This window comes from Dermacentor variabilis, chromosome 1 (genome assembly GCF_050947875.1).
Source record: "Dermacentor variabilis isolate Ectoservices chromosome 1, ASM5094787v1, whole genome shotgun sequence".
Classification (NCBI taxonomy): Eukaryota; Metazoa; Arthropoda; class Arachnida; order Ixodida; family Ixodidae; genus Dermacentor; species Dermacentor variabilis.
The window spans coordinates 111,959,086-111,971,964 of NC_134568.1; the positions used below are offsets into that span (position 1 = coordinate 111,959,086).

The 12,879-nt window shown below is 43.1% G+C and overlaps 1 protein-coding gene across 5 annotated transcripts in view; it reads right to left on the minus strand.

Moving 5' to 3' along the window:
* LOC142582953 (lysine-specific demethylase 8-like) overlaps window positions 1-12,879 on the minus strand; it is a 110,245-nt gene that overhangs the window by 26,557 nt on the left and 70,809 nt on the right. For 4 of the 5 annotated variants that reach the window (XM_075693153.1, XM_075693126.1, XM_075693116.1 and 1 more), the window contains 2 exons: window positions 12,646-12,696; window positions 8,921-9,067 (listed from right to left, as the gene is read on the minus strand). In XM_075693153.1, the coding sequence (XP_075549268.1) occupies window positions 8,921-9,067; window positions 12,646-12,696 (198 nt within the window). The remainder of the gene's footprint in view (window positions 1-8,920; window positions 9,068-12,645; window positions 12,697-12,879) is intronic. The other variant, XM_075693142.1, reaches the window with a different exon arrangement.

A 12,879-nucleotide genomic window follows, 5' to 3' on the forward strand; every position in this document is an offset into this window, starting at 1 on the left:
GCCAGCTGCAATGAGTACAATGAAATGCTCCCTGAACAAAAGCAACTTAACTGTTTTCACATTTGTGAAACTACTGCATTTCCCCATAGCATGGGTACAGTGAACTAGAAAGGGGCAGTGCAGCGCGCGGAGGCAGTGACGCATAGAGGCACCTGAAGCCGCCGGTGACCAATGGAGCAGCGGCGCTGCAATCGCTCTCTTGCATGCAGTGCCTATATGTGTGGCTCGAAAGCACCTGCTAGGTGGTTTGCTTTCTCTGAATGTCTGCTGCTTTTAAATTGGTGAATGTTTCAGCTCCCGTCAACAGCAACGAGGCCGGCTGATTCTGTGCGAAATTATTCGTGTGCAGTTTTTATTTTCCAGGGCATCACATTATGTGCTAGCTGTTGAAAGGTGTGCCAAGAAGAGAACAATCGTACAATGTAACTGCCTAATTTAAATTTACTTTTGTTGTTACGGGGACCAGAATTCGCTGAAGCAAAGCAAGCAGCAGGATGTTTGTAATGCAGTTCATTTGTTCATGTGCCCACAGCAATCAATGCTGTCATTGCATTAGTGTGGAAAACTATTCCAGATGTCTATGTTCTGCGCCCTACTGGCTTTTAAATTTGTGTCTCCATATTCTGCGATGACAGTATAGTGAACATTTAGCTATAGATTACACAGACCATGAGCTGGTACCCCTTTTGTGAAATGCTGTGCCTCCCCAGTGACTACAATGGCATCCTATGGATGTACTGTGGACATCCACTGCCAGGACACCAATATCCTCGGTATGCGACGAATACGTTCTGCGAATGTCCCACAAATTACCGTCTTGCCGCACTTTCCATGTCTTGCAGACATCCGTTGCATGTACGCAAGGGAAATTTAGTGGACATGCTGTGTACATTTTACAGACGTGTGCTAAGGCCTTTTGCATAGTGTTCACCATAATGTAAATTACGGTGGCAGCACACGCTGTGACAGACACAATGGTCCACGCATCAAGAACAGATACATTGTGCACACATGTTACGCGCGCACACACTTGCGCGGAAGTGCAGCACACTCCTCATTCTTCTAGGCCTACCACCAAGTGCAATTGCCTTATTGAACTAAACAAGTTTTCAAAGTAAACTGCATCAGAAAATTTGTAGTACGACAAAAACACGAGCTGCAGACATGATAGCTTTGGATTTTAATTTGAACATCCGAGAAAACTTTATTGAGTTACAAGGAAACTTATGAGCTTCAATTGGAGGATAAATACAGTAGAACCTCGTTCACACGTTTTGAGAAAAAAAAAACGCTATAAAAAAACGTAAGAACCGGGCAATGTACAATCCGAAGTAACAAAAAAATTTCGCAGACTCCAACTATTGTTGACATCTGCATAATGCGAAGCATTGTGCAGATCGTTGTGGCAGCACGAGACTCCGAGGCGCTTCAGGCTGGTGGTATTCGGTGGCACCAGACGTGTTTATGTCTTCCTATCGCATAGTGTTTCAAGATGGCAACCAGAAACCGAAACGAAATCGAACTGGTGGGCGATGCCAGATGCCGCTGAAGCCAAACGTGTTGCCCACATCAGGCCGCCTGCAGCAGGGAACGGTGGCGTGTTTGAATTATCGCCTACTAAAAGCGTGCAGTGCGCTATCAATGGCACTACACACCATGCACTGTAATACAGATAGGTGAAGATGCTTATCGCAAGAGGTTTGGTGGCGAGAGCTGTGTATGCGGCGTGCGATGAACCGTGCGGAGATATGGGGTTACCAGAATAATAAACTGTGCGCGCTGCCATTTTCACGTGATATGGGCAGCTATGTACGCGCCTCGCGCCTCTTCTTGTTCACACGGGATATAGCAGCCAGAAAACGTATACTATTGCAGCCTGCAGCAGAGTACAGCGATGCGTTTCTGTTATTGCCTATTAAAAGCGTGTGCTACGCTTCCGACAGCACCCCATGCTGTGAAACAGACAGGCAAAGATGCTTATCGCATTAGCATTGGCGGTGATAGCTGTGAATGCTGCGCGAGATTTGCTGGTACAGAAATGAGAAACTGAGTGCGCGCAGGCGTTTTCACAGTGAGACGAGCGGACAAGCATTGCGGTGAAGCTGCCGCAGCGGGCAGCTATATACTGTTCTCAGTAGCGCGCGCCTCGTGCATTTTGTTTACATGGGATCTAGCGGCTGGAAAACATATCATACGATCGTAGTTTGGCGACGTGCTGAACGTTGGTGCCAAAAAATCGTGTTTGCTGGCAACGTATGAATCGGTAAAAAATTAGCGTAACTCTATTGGGTCATTTTTTTCTGTACTCGATTGCGAACGTTGGCGCCAGGAAAACGTACGTAACGTACATCAACGAGGTTCTACTGTGTTCACGTGGATGTCAAAAAAGAAAAGGTCCGTGTAACCATAACCACCATAACCTTGGCACGTTCATGGTGGAATGACTGGAACAGGTTCATATAGGATATCCTTGGGACATTCGTGATCAATTTGCGAGAATGACGTCCAGCAGATGACCTACTTATATCCAAAATGGTGCATGGACATTGGACATGTTGGGATGACCTATGGACGAAGTGTTTTCAATGGGTCATTAAACGCCCAGCAGACATCCTACTTGTATCCAAAATGGTGCATGACTTTGGACATGATTGGGATGTCCCATGGACGAAGTGTTTTCAATGGGTCGTTAAACTTCTCACCAAAGCATGGTCACCATAAATACAATTAGCTGCTTTGCCATGTCAGCGAAGTTGCCATTTGGCTTCCTGCATCACTTTTGTACTAATCCGCTCCTGCTCATTCTTGTTTACTTTGCAGGCACAGTATATGATAGATTTCTAAAGTTGAATTTCAGTGACATTTCCAGAATAAATGGTTTTTTTAGGGTGCATGTAACTTATTCAATCCATGAGCATTTCTGCTCGCGTCGGGAGTATAATGACGGCTCTTAGAGACCTACAATGTGCTGTTGAATGGTGTGCCAAGGAGAGAATAAACGTGTTATGCAACAGCTTAATTTACACTTACTTTCAATTTTGCAAAGAACAGCTATGTATAATTTCCCTGTCATGCAGTCATTCAATTGTGAATATGTACGACCAGAATCTGCTCACTTGAGTTCATATAGCCCGTCGTCTGCACCTTCAAGCTCTGTAAGCTAAACACACTTGATCTTGATTGTTGAACCTATAGCAGTGATCATTTTATATTGTGTTGAAAAAGTTCATTCGGATCGGTCTCAATCATGATCGAAAGTGCGCATGTTCCTGACTGCGTGGATAGGTTTCAGTGGCAAGGCCAGACGCGCTACAGTAATTTCAGAAACCGCTTTTGTATCTGTGGCCAAAATACAATGCGCATTTCATTTTCTGATCTTAAGAAGATAATGTTGAACAAATAAACTAAGTGATTCGGGAAAAAATCTCAACAAAATCTTCTGCGCTCAGCAAGCATGTTGGGGGCGAGGACATATCGTGACGCCACCATGCGGAGTCAGCCGCGTGACGAGCTAAGTTGGATTGCTCCGCCAGTCTTCTCCTGCTTTGCCCGCAACAGCTTTTGCGAAGTTTTTTTTTTATTTCACTTCAACAAAATCAGTAAAATACTGCTATGGCTTTGTCACTGACTGTACGATATGCTAATGACCTGTTCCGAAAAAATTAACTTCTGTATAAAACCTTACACATCGCACCGACTGCTGGCATCGTCTGCTATGGCCACCGACACGGAAACCGCAGAGGCAGGGCCGAGGCGGGGCACGCTGCTTTTGTAAAACGTAAGAAATCAATGTGTCAAATTAAAATTAAGCATCAAAGGGGCATTAGCGAGTGCTTGTGGTAGAGAAACATATTTTTGCTGCAAGAAAGGCGTACAATGTGTCCGCCATGTAATTTCATTCATTGTTGGTTTGAATTTAAACGGGCCGTGGTTGACACGACAAAGAAATGGCATTCGCAAATTTATATTTGTGTTTAGCACGCATACCCCCATGGAGCACGACGCAAGTGGATTTCCGTTTTGTGTGAAGCAACCCAACATGCTTTGAGCTGCACGCAGCCGCAACCTTTCTCACATGATTTGAGGACTACACACAAGAGCCATATGCAGGTGCACACATCATTCAGAGAATGTAGCTTTGTTTTTTTTTTTTTTTCTGACAGGGGTTCCCTTTGTGACGTTGTAGCTAGATAACATTTTACATTTTTGCCAGTGTGACGACGAGCACACGTTTGTGTGTCGAACGATTTTAATATTATCTGTTGCTTTTTATTGCGTGAATCTTATACGGTTGTCACACAGTGCATTTTCGATTGCGATCGAGCCAGATCGGGATAGAATTTTTCGGTGATTGACTCCCTTCCGCAGCTGCACAAAGGGAACAATCGCAATCGAGAAATTTGGTTCCATTCAGGCTCACTCACAATTGAAAATGCACCATTAAACACCCGGCAGCATTACTTTGAGCATTTTGAATGCACTAGCATGCTGCAAGGTGTAGCTGGCGGTTTGCAGCCAACGAAAAGTGCTCAGCGATCGAAACACGATACTAGGAGCGCGTGGTTGTCAGCACTTCTTGCCCCACCGGTGGGCGCTGGGGACACAGAGTTGATGCATTTCTGTATCGCCTGAAAGCCAGAGCCCCTGTGATGCATTATGACTGCATTCGGCACCTTGTTTATCACCTACTGCTCACCAGTGGCGTAAAACGCACCGAACGCCATGCGGTCCAAGTATTGCTTATCACTTGATCACTGGGCACAGTATGTGAGCGATCGTCTCATGTCGTCTGGTACTCACCGAACATTTGCTCTCCGAGTCCGCACACAAAGTCTCCTTCACGGAAGTGCTCGTTGCAAATACGTGCATAGGAGCTCAATTCCTTACCCATTCGAAGCTTTATCAGCCATGCGGCGTGAAGTTTCGCATGTTTGGAGTAAAAGTGAAAGCTCATGGAGCACTCCTTTGCATACATAACGTACTGCGGCGCGGAGCAGTAAAGTACCATGCTGCCGATAACTTTGAGCGCACTTTTCCAGCTTTTGTAGTCTCTAGGTGTCCACGCACGTAAGGTGAGTGCAAAACAACGCTGTTCCAATTGAAAAACACTAGTAAATCGCGGTTAAAAAACGCATTCCAGCCCTTCCCTTTGTCAGAGCAAAGTAGGATCATGTGACCCAACTTTGCACGTCAAAACGATTGCAGCGCCCGCACCTCCAGTGGTGGGCCTTGCGCCCAATATATGTGTCGCAGTGGATTCGAGCTTTTCATCTGCTGCTGTTCAAAAGTGGTCAATCGCAGCACCACATCTACTGGCACCGCCACCGGAGCCAAGCGGAGAGTGCTGCCCGCTGCACTGCCCCTTCTAGTACACTGTAGCATGGGCATCACTATGGCCGGTATTGATGCCAACAAATCTTCATTATAATTTTTTTGTGTAATCTGACTTAAAAAATTTGGGAACTAGGAACCAGATGCATATTTTGTATATTTCAGATTTTTTTCACTTTCAGTACTTGTACTAAAAATAGCAAATTATTACTTTAATTCGTGTTCCTTGAAATGCTTCTTTGAAGTTTCACAGAAAAATTCTAAAATAATTGTCCGAGCAATTATTACTGCTACACATTCATTCGTAACACCAGTGGTCAGGCTATAATTTTATGTATTGCTGTTGAATACACTACAACACTACGTGTTGAATAAAATATTAGAACATAAAAGCACTGAAAATGAGCATATTACTGGCAGTGACAAAAGAGTTAAAACTGTCTACTGATGCCCACAACACTGATTCCTGGATGTGATGGCAATGCAAAGCTCGTAAATGTGAGAAAGTGGATGCACATTGGGTTTCCACAGGAATAGTTACTTTGTGTTAAACACTGAAATATGACCCTAATAATCGTTGTAAGCATGAAACCTGTTGCATAAGTCTGTGTCACCTATAATGTCACTTGTTTCCTACAAGCACAGTCCGTATAGTCTTTGTCTTTCTATTGGAGCTGCCACCAAAATTTAAGCCTTATGTGTGACGGTCTAGCTAGCAGGCACAGTGTGGTAAGGAATGCCTACGCTGGTGTTGTGATCGCATCGGCACACCTTATAAATGTGCAATGGTTTTTCAACATCTTGAATACAACAGCAACCGTCACACCACTCCCACAATGAATGAATGAATGTATGGTGTTTATCTGCGCAAGGGCCAGGTATGGCCAAAGAGCGCCAGGTCCGTGATGATGGGTTCGCAGTGTAGGTATGAGTTCTATGAAGTTGATGTGACGTGGCTGTAAAGGGGCCTTAAAAATAGTCGCTCTAGAGTGTGCAAAGCTATATGTAATAAGATTATGTCGATGACAAATGACATGTTCTATGAGCTTTAACATCCATTGTGAGAGAATGATGCAATATAGAAAATATATGAGATGGTTAAATTTCCTGGAGCACTACTGCCTTGCCTGAGCCCTTGAAACACAAGGGCCTAGAGACATGTGCTATACGAAACAGCTATCACAGCGGCATCCTCTGAAGAGAGGAGACGCTATGAATGTGTGGAGCTAATAACATGTAACACAACATCTTTCAATAAACCTAGGACTGCGTTAGTGTCAAAGAGTGGTTCTTTAATAATATAATAATATTTGGGGTTTTACGTGCCAAAACCACTTTCTGATTATGAGGCACGCCGTAGTGGAGGACTCCGGAAATTTTGACCACCTGGGGTTCTTTAACGTGCACCTAAATCTAAGCACACGGGTGTTTTCGCATTTCACCCCCATCAAAATGTGGCCGCCGTGGCCGGGATTCGATCCCGCGACCTCATGCTCAGCAGCCGAACACCATAGCCACTGAGCAACCACGGCGGGTAGTGGTTCTTTACTGAGTAACATTACAGGATGAAGGGGGTTGTGCTGCCGGTATGCTAGGGGAAAATGTTTCTTTCTCTCAGATTCAGCTTCCTGACACTCCAGGAGGACGTGGAGGATGGTCAGCCTCTCCCTGCATCTACCACAGGTTGGAGGATCATTTCCACTGAGTAAAAAGTTATGTGTGCCAAATGTGTGTCCTATTCTGAGACGACAGAATAGGACATCTGTTCGCCGTGATTTTGTTGTGGAGGGCCAAGAACCTAACTGTGGCTTTATCACATGCACTTTGTTATTTATTTCTGCGTCCCACATGCGTTGTCAGTGGTTTCGCAGTTTCCTTCGTAAGAAGGGCTTCAGGGCTGTGACAGGGACTGCAGCGGTAGGATTAACAGAATATGCAATTAATGTGGCCATCTGGTCCGCCAGAACGTTCCCTTCGATGCCCCTATGACCCGGCACCCAGCATATGATGACATGCTGGTTACATATATACACTTTACAGAGGACGAAATATAGTTCATTGATTACTGGATTTTTGTGCTTACAGAATGACATCAAGGCTTTCACAGCACTAGGGAGTCCGTATATATAACAGATTTTTTTAGTTTTGTTTTCCTTATATGCTGCACAGCCGACAATAGTGCGTAGGCCTCAGTCGTAAAGATGGTTGTTTCTGGATGCAGTACATCGGATTCCGAGAAGGCTGCATCGGACACCCCCTCGTGTGACTTCGATGCGTCTGTGTAGAACTCCGTGCAGGAGTGCTTGTACTGGAGTTCCCGGAAATGCATTCGGATTTCAATATCTGGGGCGTGCTTTGTAACTTGTAGGAAAGATATATCACATTGTATCAGCTGCCACTCCCAAGGCGGTAGCAGCTTAGCTAGAGGCATTAAACCATGTTTGAGGAGTGGAACATCCATTTCAACACTAAGCTCCCTCACAGGAAGTGAAAAGGGTTGTCTTACAGAGGGACAATTACGAAAGAGTGTAGCATATGTTATATCGTTAACGGTGTTAAAACACGGATGTTGAGGATTAGAGTGAACTTTCAGAAAATACGTTTGGCTTATGTATGTTCTCTGCAGATGGAGTGACCACTCATTTGATTCTACATACAAACTTTCAATGGGACTTGTTCTGAAAGCGCCAGTGGCCAGTCGGATTCCTAGATGGTGGACCGGATCTAGCATCTTTAGCGCACTCGGGGCGGCAGAATGATAGATCATGGCCCCGTAGTCCAACCGTGATCGAATGAGGCTCTTGTAAAGATTTATTAAACATTTCCTGTCGCTGCCTCATGTTGTGTGGGATAAAACTTTTAGTAAGTTCATTGTTTTTAAGCATTTGACCTTGAGATACTTTATGTGTGGAATAAAAGTTAGTTTAGAATCAAGTATGATGCCTAAGAACTTGTGTTCCCACACTCCCACAATGCCATTCGAACTGAAGCATGTCATCACATCAAGAGGGCCCACTTGAAGAACTACTAATGCACCCATCCGTTCATCTGCACAAAGGCAACACCACTTTTCAACATGCACTAACTGGAAATAAGAAAGAAATTACTCTAACTCAAAGAAAAGTTATCTGAAGCCCATAAAATACAATTTTAATGCAGCAATGTATCTAAGCGAACTAACTCTACCTGCGCAGGTTTTAGGTGATGTGACAGTGCACAGTTTGATTTACACTGCTTCACCATCAAGCAACATCAAATGTCATTTTGCACCACTTTGAGAGCCAATTAAAAGTATATTTCCTTGTTTACGAAATAAAAGAATGCTTGTTGACATCAATGTAACATACAATCTTGTCATTCCCACCACAATCCAAAGACACGTTTTGAGCGGTAGACAGCCCCTTTAACACAGCCACTCTGAGTGTGATACAGATCCACCACAACCAAACCAACAGGCCACCACTTTCCTGGCAGTCTTGCAAAGCTGAACACAACACAGAGAGGCCATTTGCAAGTGTCCTTACAATTAGCTTTGTGATGCACATTCTGGCAGTATGAACAGGTTAGAAGTCATGGACGGTTCTCTCACTTGGGCTAGAATATTGTTTTTTGGGTCATGATGCAATGGAGAAACGGTGCCTTCAGGGCCAAACCAAACATTTATGTCAGGCTCCTCATCTTTTTCGGAAAGGCAGCAGTAAGTTGGTATGCATATGTCATCTCGCAGCTCTGGAATCTGAAATAATAAAAGCTAGATGAAGGCAATAATGCAGATGACTTGCACATGCCACTGAATGAAGGCTCAGAAGGAGCATTGCCGGGCAAAGAAACATCAAGTACTGTACTGATGGAATGAAACACGTCAATTTAGGGCTAACTGACGTGCACACTTTTGTTTCCGCCATTTTCAGTTTGTGTAAAATTAGTGTAATTTTGGCTTGTACACTTAGATCAGAATCCACATCACCTTTAGTGATTACATTCTTAGTGACGTGACATGGCAGTCTCGAATAATTGCACATATGGGGTGTTCTAGTTTAAAGTTTCCCTGTTGCATTTCATTCCAGGAGTACAGTACCAGATATTCCAGTAAACGCTTCACTTAATTTTTGAAGACAATGCAGCAGAGATAAGAGCACCTTTTTGTTTTGGCAATGCATCATTTGTAGCAGTGGGCATAAGGTATTGTAATAATAAATAAAAAGATCATTGACTGGCAATCACTAATTAACCATTCAGCAATAACTTTTGCAGACATGTAGTTATGAAGCTGAAGTGCTAAAGACATGTCCATTCTGTGGGAATGCTGACAACAGCCCCAGATTAAAGATACGTACCCCCAAAATGTGCCACAACGCATCTGTGTTCTGCATGCCATTTTCCCACGAAGCCTTCCTTATACGTTGCCAGACAAGACTGTGACAGGCCCCAACGCATTTCATGGCAACTAAACTTAATAAAAATCTATTGTGCTTGGTCAGTCATTGGTACAGAAAGGACCAACCACCATGAGACCAATGCTTCAATGCAAATCACCATGGCAGAAGCACATGAAATTTCAATGGCCATCATAAGAAAAGCTCATGTAATAAAGAGGCATTTTGGAAAAATATCAATTTCATTACATTTTAAGCCAAAAGTGACAACAAAGGAAAGATATGAATCCCAGGAAAGCATAATGGAAATTAAAGTAGTATTGACAAGAAATTTGAGGATTTGTTTTTTGCTCCTAATCAGAAGCTATTGACCCAATAATCACGGTAAAAAGCTAATTTGCCTAAGTGTGCAACAATTGCTATCTTATATGCTCGTATGTTACAACCAGTATAGCAGTTTTGATTTCAAAGAGCACTTGGTGCCCCGTGACGTAGGAGGCATGCTTGGAAACAGCGATGATTACATGAGCGAGCAGACATGTGATACACGCTGGAACACCATCTACCATGCCATCTGTGCTCCTGTGCATTGCCACACCATCGTAATGATTCATAGTGCAGAAGTTCACTATGCAGTATGATCCTGGCATGATCCTGGCATTAGAGAGTTTTAGCTTGTCCGTAAAGTTGTTACAGTTTGCGGTCCACCGGGTAAAGAGAGAGGTTTGTGGCAGAAACTATGCTGGTTCGAATCTAGGGAGGCAGTGTCCAACCAGAGAGCATGCAAAACTATTACTGCAACTTACATATTATATTTAACTTCTCGTGTGAAGCGTTAATAGCAACATTATTGTTGACATACCATACTTTTATGATAATTTGCTTCCACAATAACACTGACGCAACCAAATAAAATTTTCAAATGCACTGTAGCTGGACAAATCATCAAAAGATGTTGCCACCAGCTTTGCTACTGCCGACCATGACTCCCAACAACTGGTAATCCATAAACGGCAAGAAGTTTGCACATAGGCTTTGTGTGTGGCCAGTGCAAGACACTCAGTGCTGAAACATCTTCCAAACGGTGAGACAAGCCAATGATGTTGCATGCTATCGAAATCAATCACCAAAACTCATGACATAACATTGTTTACAAATAGGACCTATGCTGACGAATATATCGACAGGTGCTGCATTTTCCGATTTGTTGCTCGCATGAACTTCAAAATTAAATTGTGTTCTAAGCTGCATTTGCTTTTGATACCTTACAGATGATACCTATGAGCATGCAGCAATAAAATCTACCAGTTATTCCAAGCTAGAATTTGTCACTACCCCCTTAACTTGTTTTAACCCTTATTCATATTTATTCTGCATTTCAGTGATGTTACCGAGGACTTACGATTTGGAGGAATTATAGGAGCAGCAGAATTTTCCCTTTGGAGCACTTTGAAGCTGTACACTGAACAAAAGCTGGCCAATACCATTGATTGCGCATTACAAAGGGAATGGCCACAAGTATCATCATCAACAGTTCCATGCAGCACAGAAAAACTTCGTCGCACCAGCCACCAGAGAGCTAGAACAGACTAGAATTACTTCAAGACGGGAGGAAGGCTTTTGCAATGTTCACCGTAAACAGTATACTTCCATGATATTGTTGTCTGCAGTAGCGCAGCTACAATGAAATGAGGATTTCGGGTTGCAAGAGGAGTATTAACTAACATGCACGGCACAGAGATGGTCAGGCTGCACAGGTTTTGTCTTGGCAGTGGTGCAGTTGCTAGCGGTAGATATGCCATCAAATTTCAATCCTTGTTTTGCCACAGATTGGCACAATTTTGGTCAATTTTATCAGGATTGTGCAGCAAATCTCGTTTGGCACAGTTGGTGCAGGTGTGGAAACTGCTGCACTTGAATTTTAAAAACACACTACATTCCCCTATGCTTTCCTTCGCTTCATTGTCTGCTGAATTCATACGAGTTGAAGCAAGAAACAACCTCTTCCCCTAGTTCTTCAAGCCCACTGCATAGTGAGGGTCTCGACTTCAGGAGATTTGATGCTTCAAAGTAGCCTCCAAGGGTTTACTGACCATTTGCCTGCTCCTAAGATCATATACCGCATGATGCCTGCAGCTGAAAGCATGTTCCACATCCTCCACCATGGTCATATGCAGCGCTGGCTAGCAATTACATGTCTAAGTTTGATAAATGTACACAGATAACCATAAAAGTGGATGGAGGAACAGCTGTCATCGAGGTTCAACTGGTGTAACATCGCATGCGTCAAGCTAAAGTTTGTCTCCCACCAGCAACAAATTGTTGTTTCTTCCTCGTTTCCATTCTACTTTATTAAAAACATGCAGCTTATTGCAAATTTGTCCCGAAATCATATATATTGTAGATTTCCTTTTATTTCCCTCTGCTTTCCTTGGCTTGATTGCCCATTGGCTCCATACAGTTGTTACTAACAATCAAGGCTCTCAGTTCCCCCAATTCTTCTTATTTTGTTACACTCATTTCAAATTATTAGTAATTTCTCAGTTGACAAAACTATCTATACAATTTATTTATGGGCCTTTTCTCTGTGGTAAGGAAGGAGCTAATACAAGTTTCTGCCATGCAGCTACGTGGTGAGCAGCTCATGACTTACTACATGTGTTATTTTATGGCCCTATTATTTAAAATGATGTTCAAAATGATTCACTGATTCAGCACTGAAATATTTGCCAAACAGCAAATTATTACAGCAGTGGAACAGTGAACATCTCAAACAACATTATAATAATAAACAGAGACATCTTCAAGCTAACTTTTTTTTAAAATCATTTAAAGCTTACCCTCAGAAATGTCAATACAAGAGAAAAGGTAATTACCATGTGATGACCCTAATGAACAAAATCATTAGCAGAGGAAGGTAAGAACTTGACAGTCATACCTCATGGAACAGCTGATGCTGAGCCATGTAACCCACACCTACATCTGGGCCCTACAAATAAAAGTTAAATATACATGCAATTAGTGAAAAAACTATAAGCCAAAAATTTGTTTTTTGCATGCCAGTCAAATGCTACACTGACTTCCCATTGCAAAAAAGAAAACATCATCTGGACTACTGAACCAACTGCTGTCGGTAGAGAAACACTGTACAAATAAGCTACAATATTTAATA